Here is an 18,929-nt window from a genome sequence, read left to right as displayed (position 1 = left end):
AGAGAGTAGTTGAGACCCACCTTCCTTTACCTGAACCCCTCTTTAGCCACCTCACCATGCTGGCCTACCTTCTTCCTTACCAGTTTCCACAGGGAAGAGGAACTAACTGCAGAAATGATGCCTCTTCCCTGCAAACTGCTGCCTGAATTTTTGCATCACAGCAAACTGCTGCCATCCATCCAAATGAGGACGATGTCTGCTGGACAGTGTCTAAACTGGTCCTGGGTATGTTGAGATCCTGGGTTCTCGGTGTAAAAGCTAACTTGTATTTTTGCTGTTTTCACACAGCAAAGCCAAGAAGTTCCAGCTTCATGGGACATGAAATGAAAAGTACTGTTCATCTAAGCAAACCCTTTATAAAATTGCAGTGTCTCAAGTGGTCGGTGCCAATACCAGTTACACAGCATGCAGTGAGACTGGGGAATACAAGACCGAAAACGCGGTTTCCTACCGATACACTGATTGTCAGCTTTAAACCGTTGTTCCTCACCTCTACGAAATCTCACCTTATTCATCTAAGGAAGAAAGCTCCAGCTGCCTGTCTTTGAGAATGTAAACAGCCATAAGTAACAGCTGTGAAATTTTAATTTCAGAGTTGCTTAAAACTGGCAGTTTTCCAGTCCAAAGAAACACCCTGCCAGAAGGTTGAATCACTGAGATGTAGTCACAGCTGTTTAAAAAAAAAAAAAAAAGTCTGTTTTTTCCACACTGCCATTCTTCCATGCTCTGGCTATTGATTTTAATTTCAGGTACCACTTCCTACTCAAAATGCAGAACTTCTACTAGAAAATAGGACATGCAAAATGCATGCGTGTACAAACTCCACAGGATTATCTAGAAAATACTGTGATTTTTCAGCCTACTGAAGATTTTTACTATTGCACTTTCTAAACCTATGGTTATTAGTTGCTCTTACTGGTCATCTGGTTGAAAAGTGAGGAAGTTCTTGAGCAATTATTCAAGTGAGCCCTAAAGGGGCAACTAAGGTAACAGTGTGCAGCCATTTGTGCTTCTAGGCTTTCTCGGCAACCAGTACAAGCAAGAGAAACGCTTCACTGGAAATACTCTTTTAGCCCAAGGGTAGCATTCAGGTTGCAAATTGTGCTCTGTAACCATGCAGGAGTGCTATTTGGTGAGTTAACAGCATGGCTTTTTTAGGAGATAATATCAGGCTACTTGCTAGCTTCCCTGATTAATCAAATCTCTGCTTGATAAAATACTGTGCCTTGAAATAGTGTGTAGAAATGTGAGAGTACATTCAGGTTCCTCCTTTTGAGCTCGGGTGGATCACATAGCTTAAATTATTAGTGGCAGATTTGCTATCAGGACTCCAGCTTCCTGACATGTTAAATTTAATCCTGCAGACTGTGAAGCAGTATGAAGGATGACTCTACCCGAGACTTTCAGCTTTAGAGAGATGCCACTGTACAGGAAAACAGCAGAGTCAGCTCTTCCACATCCAGGCTACAGCTGTTGAGCCAGCTCAGGCTTCAAGGGAAGCTAACTAACTAGGGTCCTCCACTATTTTTAGAAAAAAAAGAAAAAGAAAGGCTGAGCTGCACCTGGAAGCAGGACAGGTCTTAAAGCAATTTAGGTGTGACCAGACAAAGCAGAGCTTAACTGCTGGAGCCTGCAGTGCAGGTTTGCTGTCTGTACACAGTGCTCTCTGAAGCAGAGGGAATACGGTGCAGACCACCGCAATCTCGGTGTTTAGCCCTGACAGCTTGATCCACAGAGAATTTCTGTTCCCCATCCCTGAATGCATACTCACCAGCAGGGCTCATACTATACTACTACTATGATCTGGGTTTTTCCTTTATCTGAGATTTTTTTTCCTGTCCAATTACTATAGATACTCAAATGCTGTCAACTTAAAAAGTATTCAGGCTCCTCATGAATGTACTCTCTCCCCACTCTGTATTAAGGCTCTTTGTACTTGAACTGTAACAGCTATTAAACAGGGAGGAGCCAGTTTTCTACAAACACTCATTTTGCAAAAGGTTCATTTTACAAAGAACTGAATAAATAGGAAGTTAGAGTAGTGCTGTATCTATTGCTGCTTTCAAGTGGTGGAGCAATGCCTCCGGGGGTGGAGAAAGTGACGTCAGGTCTAGTTTCTTGAAATCTTCATTAGCACTCAATGATGTTAACACCTTCACAGTCCTCTTTAAATCAAACACTGCATGGAGCATGCCCAAGGTGGAAATGGCAGCTTTTGGAGTGTTCTTTGCCGAAGCTTCGTCATCGAGGCCGTTTTCCAAGACAGAAATCCTGTTCTCTGCAATAACTTTGAGGAAGTTGTAGAACTCCTTGTAGTCTATACCCGTGCAAGACTTCATGATCAACTAGGGGAAGAAAACAATAGTGAAATGGAAACGACTCTCTTATTTACAGTAAGAATTATAAAAACATATTTTATCAAGCTAGTAACTATCTGGAATCATAAGTAACCATGTTTAATCATGCTTTTTTAATTCCCTGATAGCCCTAAAATTCTTTATCTTACTTGAAATGCCCCTAGCCCCAAAAACAACAGTCTGTTTCTTCTAAGTACTAAATGGCCGTGGTTTTTGAAACTATTTTTGAAGGGTATCAACCTAGCAGCAATAACAGCCTCCAGAAATAAACTTTACATTTGTTTCATGCTTAAGATTTTGGAAACATACAACATACAACACTGCTCAGTATAGTTACGTGTTCTGAAAGCATCACTTTGCAGACAAAGAAACCTGCTGCCACCTTCACCTTAATGTTGCTTGTTTCAGATTCATGGTTTCATCATGAATGGTCTTCAAACCAGTTCTGCTGTGTGGGGTCTGTCTATCAGTTCTTTCGTTTGCATGAAAAAGCATTTATAAAGGGGAATGTAAATACTACATAAAGGACTGATCTTGACGCTAATACTAACCTTGATAGTTGAAGAAGAGCAGTTGAAGCATTAGTTTTTCAGACAACATCCTAACCTCCTTGACATAGCAAATATGCACTGGCACAAGCCTTTCCCCTTTCAAATATGACTTTAGTATTTCTTATATCATAGAATCGTTAAGGTTGGAAAAGACCCTTAAGATCATCGAGTCCAACCATTAACCTATCACTGCCAAGTCCATCCCTATACCATGTCCTCGAGCACCACGTCTATCCGTCCTTTAAATACCTCCAGGGATGGAGACTCAACCCCTTCTCTGGGCAGCCTGTTCCAATGCTTGACCACCCTTTCGGTGAAGAAGTTTTTCCTCATATCCAACCTAAACTTCCCCTGGTGCGGCTTGAGGCCATTTCCTCTCGTCCTATCACTCGTTACTAGGGAAAAGAGACCGACCCCCACCTTGCTACAACCTCCTTTCAGGTAGTTGTAGAGAGCAATAAGGTCTCCCCTCAGCCCCCTCTTCTCCAGACTAAACAACCCCAGCTCCCTCAGCTGCTCCTTGTAAGACTTGCTCTCTAGACTCTTCACCAACTTCGCTGCCCTCCTCTGGCCACGCTCCAGCACCTCGATGTCCTTCTTGGGGTGAGGGGCCCAACACTGAACTCAGTACTCAAGGTGTGGCCTCACCAGTGCCCAGTACAGGGGCACCATCACCTCCCTGGTCCTGCTGGCCACACTATTCTTGATACAGGCCAGGATGCCACTGGCCCTCTTGGCCACCTGAGCACGCTGCTGGCTCATGTTCAGGCAGCTGTCAACCAGCACCCCCAGGTCCTTTTCCGCCAGGCAGCTCTCCAGCCACTCCTCCCCCAGCCTGTAGCGTTGCATGGGGTAATATATGTATCTCTCTCTCTCTCTCTCTCTATCTTATATATAGGATTTCTTGCAAAATGAAGCTGTCATCAGTTCCTACTTCCATATGAAACATGTACTAATTCCAGGTATGAGGTTAAGGACTTGTGTGTCTTAGAACTCATAAGGTGGTGCAATGCACCCTGGAAATATATGAGCCTCTAACAGAGAGCCAGGCAGCCAGCATCATGTTGTTATACCTGGCACTGTAGGTGCCAATCATCCATGGGGTCCTTCCATTCATCGATTTCCCGCTGGACAGCTGCTAATTCATCCTGCAGGAAGCACCACATTATAGCCACATTGCAGCCGTTCACCCAGTTGTGGTTAATGGAAATGGTATCCTCCTGAAGGAATAATTTAAATGGTTACTAGGATCTACATGGGAAAGTGCAAGAAAACAGATGTAACAGCACCGGTGCTGCAAAATGTAAAATCATATTCCTCAGCAAGGGAAATGCTTCTTTGGCGCCAATGCCACCACTGCGCTGAAAGGCTGTCTCTTTCTAATGTCTCTGAACAATCACATCTTGTTTCACTCTGTAAACTGGCAAATGTCTCTAGTTCCGCTGCCTGAGCATACCTTTTAAGGGCACAAAGGTGGGAGAAGGTGGTGGGGAGAAAGGAACAAGGTTGTTAATTTTGGTTTGTAATCATGAAGACGATTTGCTAGCATTTTCCATTATTAAATTACCATTTACAGTTAGAAACCAAGACTAACAGCCCCACCATAAGTCCACCTCACCTAGCATCCTATTTCTCAGTGACTAGTGGCATCTAATGAGGTAAAGAATAAGAAAAGAGAGTTCAGACAGCTTCTTCAATTGTATGCTCTTCCAGCTTCTAGTGGTCAATGACCCAGGGAGCTTATGAGTTCAGGCTTGCTTTTAGCCATCATCTTGAGCGGCCACTGATAGACCTTTCCTCCGTGAATCATAGAATGTCCTGAGTTGGAAGGGACCCACAAGGATCATTGAGTCCAACTCCTGTCCCTGCATAGGACAACCCCAAAATTCACACCATGTGGCTGAGGGCGTTGTCCAAATGCTTCTTGAATATTGTCAGGCTTGGTGCCGTGACTGCCTCCCGGGGCAGCCTGTTCCAGTGCTCCACCACCCTCTGGGTGAAGAACCTTTTCCTAAGGTCCAACCTAACCCTCCCCTGGCATAGCTTCCTGCTGTTCCCTTGGGTGCTGTCCTTGGTCGCCAGGGAGAAGAGATCAGTGCCTGCCCCTCCTCTTCCCCTCGCGAGGAAGCTATAGACTGTGATGAGGTCTCCCCTCAGTCTCCTCTTCTCCAGGCTGAACAGACCAAGTGCCTTCAGCCGCTCCTCGTACGGCTTCCCCTCTAAACCCCTCACCATCTCCGTGGCTCTCCTCTGGACGCTCTCCAGTAGCTCTGTATCCTTTTTGTACTGTGGGGCCCAAAACCACACACAGTGCTCAAGGCCGCACCAGGGCAGAGCAGAGTGGGAATCTCTCTAAGCTTTTTTGCAGCCCCGTTAGACTTTTAGCATCCACAACATGCTGTGGCAATAAAAGTTTGATCTGATTCAAGCCTGCTGCCTGATTATCTCTCTCTGTTATGAAAAGGTTAGTATCAGTTATCTTACCAGATTGTAAACTTGATGATGCCATCCGCTGGGGATGAAGACTATCTCCCCTGCTTCCTGCACAATTTCAACAGGGGGTTGACTTTGGTTGTAGCGAGGGTAAACACTCCTGTCCTGAAGACTAGGTGCAGTCACGTCGAAGGGCAAGTTCCCATGGTGGTCTTTCAGGTACTCCTCCTGTCCCGCGGGGTACAACAGCCATTTCTTTCTCCCGCATATATTGGCTGACCAGCTATAGGAACGGAAGACATCAGCGTGGAAGGGAGTCCTGTGGGGCAAATCAGAGGTTTAAGTAAAGCCAATGCCTTAAAGCTGTAAGATAAATTAAAGTCTCTGAGAATCAGACATACACACAGAAATCAACCTTTACTATGCAAACCTGATCCCAAAATGTCATCCACTTCATTTGACTGCCTTGAGTATTAAAAGGCCACTATATCTACATAGTATTGCAGTGTTTTATAGCTTCTGTGCTTCTCCAACAGCTAGTTTTGAATCTGTCCCACAAATACCTCAATGACAGGAGATTCTGTGACATGAACTGATGAGAACGCTGTAAATGCAATTTTATCACCAATGCTGGAATTAGTTTTTCACCTGCAAAATATTTGACCAACTCGTCAGCGCCCCTCCACGGCTTCTGTTGACTCTGCAAATCCCAAATGCCTGATGATCCCCAGGGAGCTTCTGCTCCAAAACCTTATTGTTGCCAGCTGGCAACTTTTGCAGAATTTGCGTGCACAATTCAGGGCTTTCTGAAGCACAAAAGCACTTTAGTTGACTGCACCAGGACAGCTCACATCCAGAACTAAATGAGCTGCTTGAGAAACAAGACTGGCTGGGTTCAGGCACAACACTACCCTATGGCCACACAGTGCCTCTGTAACATGATGCTATCCTGATGTACAATGTGATAATTCCCCTGTAATACTAAATCTCAAAAATGAGTATGTAAGAATGACAGAAACCATGCTGCCTTACCATGAACCTTTAGGTCCCATGTAGACAAACCGGTAATCATCCACAGCTACAGCATCCCAGTATTCATTCAGCCAGTCGGATGAGAAATACACAGGGGTTGTATAAACATCTTGCTCGGGGAAAGCTCTTAAAAAGATAATGTGTTGGAAATCGGTCTCAGAAAAATGCAGCATTGCTCCTACTTCAGTTCCCAAAACCCAGATACCAAGACCAATCAGGTCTCTAGCAGGCCACTAATACTTGGCTGCCATCTCCTTTATATCACTGACAACTCGAGTTACACACAAAATGCACACAATAGTGCTTTTCTGTCTCCCAGCAAAGCTGTGAAGGTTAACTATTATTTGGGAGATTCCTTCTAATTATGGCAAAGACAGTTCCTAATAAACACCTTCTCTTTAGATGAGACGCCTGCAAGACTGGTTGTCCAACTGGATGACAGGCTGGGGGTGTGAGGGTTAGGAGGGAAGCCGGGCTGGGGGATTTTCAACAAGTGCATAGCCTCCTCCCACAGGATGTGCTGCCCCTTTCCCATCCTAGGCGGCACGTGCAGACTTTCTGTAGCAAGCCACAGCACCGGTGTCCGGGAGAGCAGACAAACAGGGAGGCAGAGACTGCCAAACCTCCTCTATTGTAAGTCACTGGCACACTCAAAAATGAAAGCAAGAGGTAATCACAAGAAAGTTGGATTAAGAGCAGGATACATTTAAGGAAGCAGAGATTTGAGAGAAAAGACATAAAAGTCCTACACAGACATAGGGATGGGACAATGCATCCACCTTGCAAGCAGCAGGCTGGAGCAGAAGGAAAGCCAGAACAGGGTGAAGAGAACTTTAACAACTGGAAAGTTTAACAGAAAAAAAAAAAACGGATAACAAAGGATTATAACTGACGCACGCTCACTGAATTAAACATAATTAGAAACGTCCCCCTTCTTTTTAAGAAGCAAGGTTTGCACTGTAGCAATCAAACGAAAGTCAGATGTTACAGCCACATGGTTTCCACAGGGATATAACATACAGTCATTTAAAAAATAGATGAAAAGGAAAGTGCCCAGGAATGTCAGGCTCTTCAGGAAACAATGACCTGTTTAAGGATCTTGTCGTGTGACGCACCTCAAGAACAGTGCAGTATAAGACTGATATTTTGGTGGGCAGGTGCTAACAACCAGCACTGCCGGCATTTAAACGCTCAGGCATTAGAAGATGAGCATTAAAGTGCCACAGCAGCTCTTTGCTGTGCGTGGCATGCAAGGGTTTCCACAGTGCTCTCTTACCTGCTCAGGTGCCAGTCCTTTAGATAAAGGCACCCTCGGGATGAACGGTAGTCATTTTTAATGTACTCTTTCCAGTACTTTATATACTCCTTGAAGGGGAGCTGCTCCTTCGGGTTAGAATTGTACTCCTTGACATCACAGTTGGCAACAGGCACTACAGCCTCTCCTGAAATATAAACTCTTTGAGCCCACATGGCGACAGAATAACTGATGCTGAAACTGAGCTCCCTCAATCTTATCCACTGCAGCAGCCTCTCATACCTGGGCCCTATCATCCCAAGTACAAACATGTAAAGCAACAATCCCTAGCCCAGCTCTCACACCCAACACCATCGTTCTAGGCAATCATGATTCAGACCAGAGGTTATTTGTTTAATGTTACCCGAATTTTCCTCTTAAACTACATTAGAAGTGTGGTATTGATTCCTATTAAATATACTAATATTTTACAGCCTGAAGAGATATTTCACTGTAACTACAGAATAGTTTCCCCTTGCCTGGGGAAAGTGTCAGGCCGCTCCTCTGGCTAAAGCTAAGCAGGTATATAAATTGGTATGGTGAAATTATACAATGCTTTTTATTTTATGTCATTACGGGAATAAATACGAGATTGGAATCTGCGAAACATAAAGTGTAAGTACAGAAAATGAATGTATTAACTTAGGAAAAAGTCTGAAGAATTGCTTGGTTTTGTCTAGTGGTTCTACTCCTAAGATTAAAAAAGAGCTGTCATTTAGCATACACGTTTTAACTAGGTATTAAAAATGCCATGACTTACCAAACTTCTGCAGCAGATGATCAAAGTTAGGCTTTCCATCCCAAGTAACCCAATTTCTCCTGCTGCCCCAGTCTTCAGTGAATTTAGCTGAGAAAATACAGGGATGGTTCGGAATCAAATAATCCCGGAAGAAGTCCGAGTACGTGAATGATTCTACTTTTTCAATAAAGTCAACGTGTCCTCCGGGGAGACAGAATGCACCCTGAGATGAACTGCTGTAGTCACGAAAAAAGGCAGTGGAACAGGCGAATGTTGCCCTGTCCATGCAGGCTGGATACCCTTCCTGGCTTAGCCAAGACAGCGGTGACCAGATGCTATCCTGTCATGCTACAGCAAAAAAAATTGCTTTAAAACGTGCCTTGAGTCTCTAAATCCACGAAAACTCACAGGACAATATAAACGGTCAGAGGTAAACCAAGAAGTCATGCAGGAGCATCCCACCACGTTGGGTTAATTAGGATCTTCCGTAGTTTATAAAGCTTAATGCTGGAGGGATATCTGACAACAAAGTCACCCTGTGGATGGTGAAGATGTTGCTTTTGCCTCGTTTCCTTCTTGCCAGGGTGACGACGCTCTCTGGGGATGACCAGCAAAGGCTGGTTCCTTCCTGAAACAGCAGAAACATTAATTTCAGCGGGATATCCTTGCTAAATGAACTAATTGCCGGGGTGGAGGGAAGGAAACCCCCTAAATATTTGGGACCCTGGAAAATCGCTCCAGCCCAGTGACTGTACTGAGTCTCATCCCTTTGTCAGGAGAAGATACAAGCTCTGGCACCCCCCGCCCTCCCCAGACCTTTCTCTACGGGCCAGGCAGCAATTATAGGTTAAAAAAAAATTATATAATAGTGAATAAAAGGGAGGTGTTTGGGGGAGGCAAGGGGGAAACTGAGCACAGAGGGGAAGGGAGGAGGCCCGAGGGTACCTGAGGCCACTACCCTGCAGGGATAGGCTTCAGGAGAGGTGAGACACCGGGGGTGAAGGGGAGACCAGGGTGCTCATGGGGGGAAAGGGGCCGCCATGAGGCGGTTCCCCCCTCAGGGAGCTCCGGGGGGGACCCGGACCCCACAAGGCGACGCACACGCCGTCCCCGCGTTGAGCTCTCGGTCCACCCGCGCGTCTGCGGGAGCGGAGAGAACAGCAGGGAACAGATACTCACCCCCGCCCCGCCGCGGGGCAGGACCCCGGGGCGAGCGGCGGCGGCGGCGGCGGCGGCGGCGGCGACGGCGGCGGCGGCGGCGGGGACAGACTCCCGCGACCGCTCCCGGAACCTCGGAGCTCGGCGGGCGGGGCCCGGGGGAGGTGAGAAGGGAGGAACACCGGTGCGCGGCTCAGCCAATAGCAGCGGGCGCAGGGTGCAGGCGCAGAGCGGTGATGCGGGGGTCGCCGGCGGCCTGCGCTGCGCTGAGGGAGGTGGGTGAAGGGTCGGGCTTGGAGCGGGGGCGCGGAGGGGAGGGCTGGGGGAAAGGGGGACACTGGGGACACTGGGGGGGTCTAGCCGAGGTTCGGGGGCAAGGTGGAGGTTGGTAGTATCTGGGTAGGGGTGTAGGAAGGGTGGTTTGGCCTAAGCCTGAGAGGAGGCTTAGGAGGAAGAGGTTGGAGGTTGGAGGTTGGCCTGGGGCAAGGAATGGGGATGGGGGGGGTCTGGCTTAAAAGCGGGGGGGGGGGAGTTATGGGAACGGGGATTTGGGTATCTGACTTATGGATAGGGGAAGGATAGACATGAAGGTTGGTCTGGTCTTGAGGGTTTGATAGAATAGAATAGGTTATTTGAGTTGGAAGGACCTACAACGATTATCTACTCCAACTGCCTGACCAGTTCAGGGCTGATCAAGTTAAAGCATGTTATTAAAGCATGGAGCAAGGTGGGGGTTGATCTATTCTGCCAAGTAACAAGTGGTAGGATAAGAGGAAACGGCCTCAAGTTGTGCTAGCGGAGGTTTAGGTTGGGTATTAGGAAAAACTTCTTCACTGAAAGGGCTGTCAGGCCCTGGCCCAGGCTGCCCAGGGCAGGGGCTGAGTCCCCACCCCTGGAGGGATTTAAAAGCCGGGGAGATGTGGTGCTTGGGGACGTGGTTTAGTGGTGGCCTTGGCAGCGCTGGGTTAACGGTTGGACTTGATGATCTTAAAGGTCTTTTCCACCCTAAATAATCTATGATTCTGTGATTTTAAAGGGCATTGTCCAAATGCCTCTTAAACACAGACAGGCTTGGGACATCAACCACCTCTCTAGGAAGCCTGTTCCAGTGTTTGACCACCCTGTCAGTAAAGAAATGCTACCTAATGTCCAGTCTAAACCTCCCCTGCGCAGCTTTGAACCATTCCCATGCGTCCTATCACTGGATACCAGGGAAGAGAGATCAGAGGGCTCTAGAGATCGGTTTGCCCTAGAGCTGTGGCAGAGGGAGAGATGAGGATTGTGGTGCAGCCTGGCCTAGCAGTGGAGAAAAGGATTTTGGATGACTGACCTATGGCTTTCCCTAGTAGGATTAGGGAAAGAATGGGGTCTCTTCTGGTATTGGGAAAAGGACAGGAACTGGGGAAAGATCTGGTATAGCGGGTGACTGTGTTGTGTTTGAGGTGAGGAAGAAGAAGGTTCTCCTTGTACTGGGAAAAAGGAAGAGAAAGGGATGGAAATGTTTTTTTGGGAGGGGGGAGTTCTAGCTTGGGATAAGGAAATACATAGTGAGTCTTGGGGTTGGCATTGGGGAATGAGAAGGGAGCAAGTTGTGGGAGGAAAGAAGGGGGACAGAGGAGGGTTTACCCCTGAGGTGGGGCAGGGCACCCGGGGAGGGCAGGGGAGCAAGGTTTGGGAAGTGTGGATGTGTGTGTTTTGGGTTGGAGATGTTGAGACAGGGTCAGGATTGAAAGGAAGGCTGATGAGGTTTAACCTGGATGCTGTAGGGGCTGGTGTGGGTTAAAGGATGGGGACTGCGGCAGTCCCGTATTTAAATGTATTTGGGAGAGGTCGGTGGAACTTTGGTCTGCTATAAAGTTGCTTTGTATCAGAAATGGAGTGGGATCACAATGTTTTTTCCACGGAAGGATGGTAACGTTGATGTGGAGAAGCCCCTTAGTCTAGAGCCATTCTTTAGTGGGGATCTGTTGATCTTTTTAGATGATAGGAGCTGAATTTCTCTGTGTAGAGAGGTAGTAGTAGTAGTAGTACCTCTCTATGTAGTAGAGAGGTATTGTGTGTCTTTGCCTGCTGTACCTCTTGGAGGGCCACCCCCGAGTACTTCATGTCTTGTAGCATCATTTTGGAGAATCGTAGAGGTAGAAACCTGGTGGAACTGCGTCTTAGGCCTTTAGTTAAAAAAGAGGGGAGAGTCACATGATAGGCTTTGGAAACATTTTTGTTATGAGGGTTGTTGGGCTCACAGGAATGTTAAACTCATCATTTGCCAGATGGTAGCTTTGGGGATAAACCCCCAAAGATAATGACCCTACGGAAACTTGGAGGAGGACAAAACAGAAACAAACACCAACACATTAGAAACGTGTGCAGAAATGTTCTGTAGATAATTAGCGAGGGCTGATGAGAAGAATCCGTGACTAAGGTTTGGAGGCTCTGAGGTAGACGCATTGCAAAGGGACTGCTCGTGAGCCGACAGCACCTTCTCCCAGTGTAGGCAGCATCTCCTCGCATCTGGGGTAATTAGTAATGCTTACATTTCATTGAATGATCTCAAAGCACTTCACAAGAGAAGGTGAGTCACCTCCTTTTTATAGAAGCAGCCACCGAGTTATGTGTTAGCTAAAGAATTTATACAATGTTGTGGTGACGCTGCCGGAAATATAATCCATATCTCTTTGCTGCTAATTTTATTTCTTGCTCTATGCTGCTGTGTGTAGCTGTGTATGATGCTGCACTCGGTTCGGGGGGCAGATGTGTCAAAAAGACAAACTGTTTGCTAAAAGAAGAGGTGATTTACAGGATGTGGATAATGTGGTGATGTTGGGGAGCCCAGATTGGGAGAGGCTGCATGCATCCTCTGGTCTGTAGATAAATGTGTAGGCAAACATGAGTTTCTTTAAAAAATATGAAGGAATTTATTGTGAAATCATTCAGATGTCTGTTCTTCTTCCACTGCATACAGGGAAGTGGTTTAAGGACTGTAACCCTCTCAAGTTTATGAACCTTTTCTTGACTGTATTTACAAGTAATTTAAAGCCATTTGGGGTTTTTGGTTGTTTGGTTTTTGGTGGTTTTTTTGTTGTTTTTTTTTTTTTTTTTCCTGCCAGCCTAGTCCTTTACATGGTATTCTAAAGGATTTATATCTGTTTGTTGTTGGGGTTTTTTGTTTGTTTTGGGGGGCGGGGTTGGGTTTCTTTCTTTTCTGTGTGGGAACACTGGAATGGTATGTTTTATTGCAGGTAAGGCTTTTTTCAGTGTGTTTTACAAAACCATGACTATTCCATGTCTTGTTATGCAAGGAACTTCTAGCCGTGTTTTAGGAGGAATAGAACGGGAATATAATGCTGAACTTCAAGTGGTGGGGTCAAAACAAAGTCATGGGAGGAGGAGAGGAGAGAGAGCCTGAATTTCGAGTAATAGTTCCTTGTAGTAAACCAGCTGTGTCAGTGGCGGAAGGCCTCTAGCTCAGCATTTCTGAAATGTGATCGTCAAAACTTTAGGAAATACAAGGGGAAAAAAAAATCTTTTCATTTTGAAGGACAGTAGCGGAGTTATTTGGCCTTCAGCGGTGAGCTTGATGTTTACAACAAAGATGAAGTTGATATATTTAACATTGCTTTTCATTGCACAGCTCAAGTATGATGAGATGTCCTCCATGCAGGTACTGCACAAGCTAATAAGAGAGAAGTAGAGGCGAGGTTCTGTTTTACAGAAGGCAAAGTAGATGAGACCAAGAAGTTTCTTTACCATTGACTTGTGGAGAATAGAGTTAGAAAAGTAATAGGGTAACGATGGTTTTTAGCTTCTTAAAAACCGTAATCGCAGGTTAATGCCCGATGGTATACGACACAATGCTTGAGTGTCGTAGGTGAAGTACATATTTACTGCCTTTTTCCAGCTAACTTCAAACAGTTGTGACTATTTCTTCTTCTGTTTGTTTAACATTGGTAAAATTTCTCATGTGTTTTAATCCGACTTCTTGAAGTCTTGTGTTAAATTATAATATGCTGTTGAATGTTCATAAATGGTAGCTGTGTTCTGTACCATTGATGACTGTTTTTGTTGCTGAATAAAATGGTTATCCTTATGTACGTTTATGTTTCTGCAAGGTTTAAATTTCTTCTCTGAGAGCGAGAGAAGGGAAAAAAAAAAAAGTGCAGATGTGATCCTAATTAAAACGTGATTGTATTGGGGAAAAATGTGCTGGGACAATGAATGGATTTAATTACCAGAGAGGTTTTTGCTTGGCAATTCTGGCCTCAGGCACAGAAAGGAGCTGACTACCAGGCAAAGCCTTTAAGCTCTCAGGTGAGTCAAAAGTCATATGACCCAGGGCATGTACACATATATATACACAGGTCAAGTGACTGCTTCGTTTCTTCCTGGACTGGGAGGACTTGTTTTACTCTTAGATCCAGGGTTAAATATACATTCTCTATTCTTTATATATTTTTCCTTGTGGTAACGGGCATAGTAGGATTTTTGCTTTAGCTTCAGGTTTTTTTACCTTCTCTTTTGGACTTTGAAGAGAAAGAAATACTCAGGAAAAAAATTCAACGTACGGATGGACAGGTCTGTGAAGGCAGCAGCCCCCAAAAGGCTGCCTGGGAGTTCTGTGTCTACAGATAGAGGTAAGGAGCTTGAGATACGGTTTAGGAAGATCTTTTATGACACAGTTGTGAGACTGCATCAGACCGATATTTTCACAACCTTAATGGTAGAGAGCAGGCTTGAGAGAAAATGCTGTCTTGGTGAGGAGCTAGTGGTGGTGGGAGAGAGTTTGTGGAACTCTCAGCGTGTGAAAGTGGGCTCTAGGCTGAGATTTTACAGAAGTTGGAGTCAGTTGCTTGTTTACAATTCCTCCTTGCCTCCCTGGTACGGCTGTGCCTGGTTGAAGGTGGCTGTTGCTGTTAGCAAGGTCTAGGAGTTGTTTTTCAGATGATTATGTTCTGCAGTGCCTGTCCCAGCAGTGAGCATTGAGAAACCTGTGTTTCGTTCCAGGTTTCCCGTGTGATCTTCTGCAAGACGTATATCTTTTGGTGCCTTGGTTTCATCATTATTTTTATATATATTATTTTTAAAATAACATCTCAGGGCAGCAGCTTGTTGTGAGGAGTGTGCTGATGTCGATGAGGTTTTCAGAAACTGGTAAAAGTACGGGGTGGGGGAAAGGGGTGTCAGCTACTTTGTATGAGCTGAGATCTATTGCGTTCCTGCATGTGATGCACTGTTTTGATAGACAGGGAGGCTGCTGATGGATTTTTTTTTTTTAATTATTATTATTTTTTTTCCTGAATCTGATGGGAGCTCTTTCAGTATGTTGCATCTGCCTTTGTGATCTGTTTAGGGTATGAGGAGTTCGAAGGTGTAATAAAAGATGTTTATTTATGTTTATTGTCTATTTACTATCGTATTTACTTCAAACCTAGGCAATTTCAAACAGTTAAACCTAATCTGGATTTGTAATTTGTAAATCCTGGTTAATACAGCTATAACATGATTAAGTTTCAACTGTCATTGATTTCAACACTAATGTAACTTATGTTGTTGTTTAAACTGACATAGTTGTCAGTTATGGTAGCAAAAAGTATACAGTTATTAGCATATAAATCCTGTATCCATATTAGAAACATTTCCCACTTAAAGTATGCTGTAAAAGCCTGCTTGGGAATCCCTCTGCTGATGTTTGTTTCTTTGCAGTCACGTTTGACTGATCATTAAAAAGTATTTTTCTTCTCTCTGTTTTTTTGTGAATAACTTCTTTTTTTTTTTTTCTGTGTGACAGAAAGAAGGTAACTTTTAAATAGAAATTAGAATCATTTTTACTCACAAAAATTTACTTTGTTACTCACAAAGCCCAATCAGTCTGGAAAAAAACATTCGCTTTATCAGATCTGTCTGATCTAACCTCACTGCATTGGAGGAATTACCTTCCTTTTCTAGATGGAGGAAATGAGGCCAGAGCTTTTAGCTTTTTCTCCAAATCATGAATTTATGTAGCAAATGATTGATAGAGCTGTTAGAAATCATATTTCCTAGAACTTGTCATTGTTTTGTGGGCTATAGCTACTCACTGAAATCGGGTTTCTGTGGGCTTTTTTCCCCCCTCTCTTTGGCCCATAGTAAACTGCCAAGAGAGGCAGCTTCTCACTAGATTGCAGTTTTATTAGAGCTGAACAGATTGAGAATTTTCACTTTAAAATCCAGCTGCTTTGTAAAGCTGTGGCTTATTTTTTTCCCCCGCATTTGCATCACTAAAACTCGTAACGCAATGGAAATAAGGTGTGAAAATCAAAGTAAAGATTTTTGTGGAATATGATATACCATGAGTAGTCCTTATCTCAGTAACACTGACGTTTTAAATATATTTAATAAAGGAAGTCATTGGAACTGGATGCAGAGTTAGAGCACTCTATTAAAGGGATATTATTGATGCAGCAGTCTGAAGGCACTTGGAGATCTTTGATATGTGCTATAGGAATTCACACCAGTGCTACCTGAAAAAGGACCCTCAGCTTTTTTATTTGCATTAGGATTCCTAGACATTTCCTTAAGGGGAACAGATCGTACTGAAGTAAAAAGGTGTAATTAGTGTCAGTGTCAACCTAACTGGGGATTTTGTGGTGGAGCTTTTTTCACTTTTTGTGCCATACAGGTAGCAGAACACCTTGAAGTAATGTTACGGTACTAATCTGTAAATTGTGCTATGATACATCAAAGGCTTTGAGAAGATAATGACTATGTGAGTAATTAAATCACCATTACATAATGGGTGTTCACAAAGAACTTAGCTGTGGAGCGCAATTGGGCTTCAGTGTTCATGCTGCAAACTGTAGCATTATGAAGGAGATGTTAGGGGAAACAATCTGACCCTTGGGTACAAGAAGCCTCTTTGGAAGTGTTGAGAGATGCCACTCCAGATATGTTTCATTTAATTTACCATTCCAAATTTGAGATTGTTCTGATGTAAGCAAGCCAGGCCTGAGGCATGTGACAGCTCCGTGTTTTCTTGCTGGGATTCCAGATACCGGTGAGCAAGTCTTCTAGGATTAATATTATGTCATCAAATAGCATCACAGGCACCCAGGGAAATGTGGCCTGTCACAGAGGTGCAATGAAATCACCATTGTCCTGACCGTTGTGTCCCTTCACGCTGAGTGAACAGAGTCAGTTCTGCTGGCTCTTTTCAACCTCTGCCAGTTCTGCTGCTGCTTGCTTTGCTATCACGTGTGCTCAGTTGCTCTGCATGCCAGGCCAGCAGCACCTCTTCCAGTACCACTATGGCGTCTTGTTCATCTTAACTTCCACTTGGGTCCGTCAGGGTTTTTCCAGCAGCACAGCTAAGTGCTTTTCAGTTCTTCCCAAACTCCCATTTCCAAACATCTTTGATAGTAGCTGAGCAACAGCTAGTATTTCACAGAAGACAGACTACAGATTTGGGGTTTTTTTGGCTGTGTTGTTCTACCAGAAGTTCTAGTAGCCACTTGAGTTTCGTAAGGTTGGTATTTTTGCAAGTCTGTTTTGAGACCAAGAGTGATGGTCGGAGATAGTGACAATTTCTGAAGAATGTTTATCCATTTCTGGCTGGGCATTTCTGCTCTTTAATGGTTGTGAGTTCTAGTCAGTGGTGGTTTTGTGTTGGTTTTTTTTTTTTTTTATATGTTGGATAGACATTCTGGGTGTGTTTGTAACATACCTGGATGTTGCTAGCTCAGAGTGGAAGGGGAAGGACCAGTTATTTATTGTGATTGTTGTAGCGATATACTTATGAGCTTGCATTTTGATGTATTTTGAATTTTCTTCGGTACCTGTTGGCCCATGGGAAGTTGCTTCTGATGATGGATAAGGAATGAAAAACTTTTCACGTGATCACTTTTCAGTAAAAAGGGGTATGTGAAAGTTATTAGAATTTTTTCATGATTCTGTTTTTGGTGGGTTCCCCTCCACCCAAAAATGCGAATATATGCATGTGAACGTACAGACTAATCTAATTATAAAGCACCTCCCCTGCCCAGAACACTTAGAGCACAGCAGGTATTAAATAACCAGGGCATTAATGCAATAGTCATTTGAAGTTTGTGCTGTTGTAAATCACGTGCTGAAACATGATGAGAACATTATAAAAAGGGGAAGCAGTGCTGTTACAGAGTGGGCAATAATATTGACAGTCCTGTTCAGAAAGGGTGAGCCTCTTTGCGAAGGAATATTCAGATGGTTAGAAATGATTACCAAATTTTGTAACCCATCCACAGCTATTTCCAAATCTGTCTTGGATGGGCACCTGAAAGGTTACAGTGAAAGTCCTGGAAGCCAGCTGTGGATGGGATTTATTATTTAGGAGTGTGTTTTAATGTCAGCTTTTATATGTTGCTAAGGATTCTTGCTTTTTTTCTTTCTCTCTTATTCTAGTTTCTCCTTCTGGCTTTGAGAGCATTGCTCGTGTAGAAGAGGATCTGAACGGCGAGCTGATGAACGAAGACATACGTATCCATAGCTGGCCTTGTTCTTACTACTTGGACACCAGCAAGCAATGGGTCTCTGGCAGACTCTCGCTGACTCCTGTTGCGATCAAATTTACAGCTGACAAGACTGGGGAGCTTTTGGTCAACTTCCATCTTTCTAGTATCAGTGAGATCAAGAAGGAGTCTTCAAATTTAATCTTCAGCTCCCTTACCATCTTAGAGAAGAACACCAAGCACTGGTTCAGTTCTCTGCAACCCAACAGAAATGTGGTATTCAACATTCTTGAGCACTTTTGGAGGGAGCAGTTGCTGTCAAGCCAAGGCACAGGAGCAGAAGCAGCAGCTTTGCAGTCAACAAAGGGAAAAGAACTGACGGGGTTATTGACTGGATCACAGAAACGACTGGAGGACACAGCAAAAGTGCTGCATTACCAGGGTGAGCAGTTTGATAACATCATGAGAGGACTCAACAAGATCGAAGGGGATATGGATGTAGCAGACAGGTACGGTACTGTAGCATCCTCTGAGCTAAGCAGTGGTTGCGGGATTGTATTGTTTACGCCTGAAATTTATGGGGCAGATCCACAGAGGTCTCTGGGAAACTAAACTGTTGACTTTCAGTGAAAGTTTAAGCCCATGATGGTCTTTTGCGGATCTAGTTCTTGTTATAAAATGCTTCTGTATTTCTGTCCTCCTTTCTGTGCAACATTTTTTCACCCGGGTGAAGTTGTTTGTATATATATACATGTGCTCTCTCATTCAAATAACTTTTCAAGCCCTTATGAGTTTCAGCCACAACTGGCAGAAATGGTAGAGATCTCCAAAATATTAACAACCTGTAAGTTTTGAGAGAATAGGCAACCAGTTAGGGGAAGGACATGCAAATTAATGTCCCCACTGAAG

General features: G+C 44.4%; 2 protein-coding genes across 9 annotated transcripts in view; one reads left to right on the top strand and one right to left on the bottom strand.

Annotated features, from left to right (window-relative positions):
• Nucleotides 1-2,033: 2,033 nt before the first annotated feature.
• Nucleotides 2,034-9,659, bottom strand: JMJD4 (jumonji domain containing 4). 4 transcript variants are annotated; one of them, XM_087732076.1, is made up of 7 exons: nucleotides 9,586-9,659; nucleotides 8,428-9,034; nucleotides 7,650-7,815; nucleotides 6,374-6,499; nucleotides 5,393-5,660; nucleotides 3,982-4,128; nucleotides 2,034-2,345 (listed from the first exon to the last, which is right to left on the bottom strand). In XM_087732076.1, the coding sequence occupies exons 2-7, from the start codon at nucleotides 8,690-8,692 to the stop codon at nucleotides 2,034-2,036; spliced, it is 1,284 nt and encodes a 427-aa protein (XP_087588202.1). In that variant the 5' UTR covers nucleotides 8,693-9,034; nucleotides 9,586-9,659. The 4 variants fall into 4 exon arrangements, with proteins under 4 accessions (XP_087588202.1, XP_087588183.1, XP_087588193.1 ...); XM_087732057.1 differs by having other exon boundaries at nucleotides 9,352-9,653; XM_087732067.1 differs by having other exon boundaries at nucleotides 9,508-9,653.
• Nucleotides 9,660-9,773: 114 nt separating this feature from the next.
• Nucleotides 9,774-18,929, top strand: part of SNAP47 (synaptosome associated protein 47) — a 31,902-nt gene continuing 22,746 nt past the window's right edge. For 4 of the 5 annotated variants that reach the window (XM_087731993.1, XM_087731965.1, XM_087731982.1 and 1 more), the window contains exons 1-2: nucleotides 9,799-9,839; nucleotides 17,974-18,529. In XM_087731993.1, the coding sequence (XP_087588119.1) occupies nucleotides 18,033-18,529 (497 nt within the window). In that variant the 5' untranslated portion in view covers nucleotides 9,799-9,839; nucleotides 17,974-18,032. Of the gene's footprint in view, nucleotides 9,840-17,973; nucleotides 18,530-18,929 lie in introns of all 5 variants that reach the window. The other variant, XM_087731998.1, reaches the window with a different exon arrangement.

The sequence above is a fragment of the Nipponia nippon genome, unplaced genomic scaffold (assembly GCF_047370975.1).
Source record: "Nipponia nippon isolate SJK-2023a ecotype South Korea unplaced genomic scaffold, ASM4737097v1 scaffold_1, whole genome shotgun sequence".
NCBI lineage: Eukaryota > Metazoa > Chordata > Aves > Pelecaniformes > Threskiornithidae > Nipponia > Nipponia nippon.
This window is presented reverse-complemented; position numbering and strand designations above follow the sequence as displayed.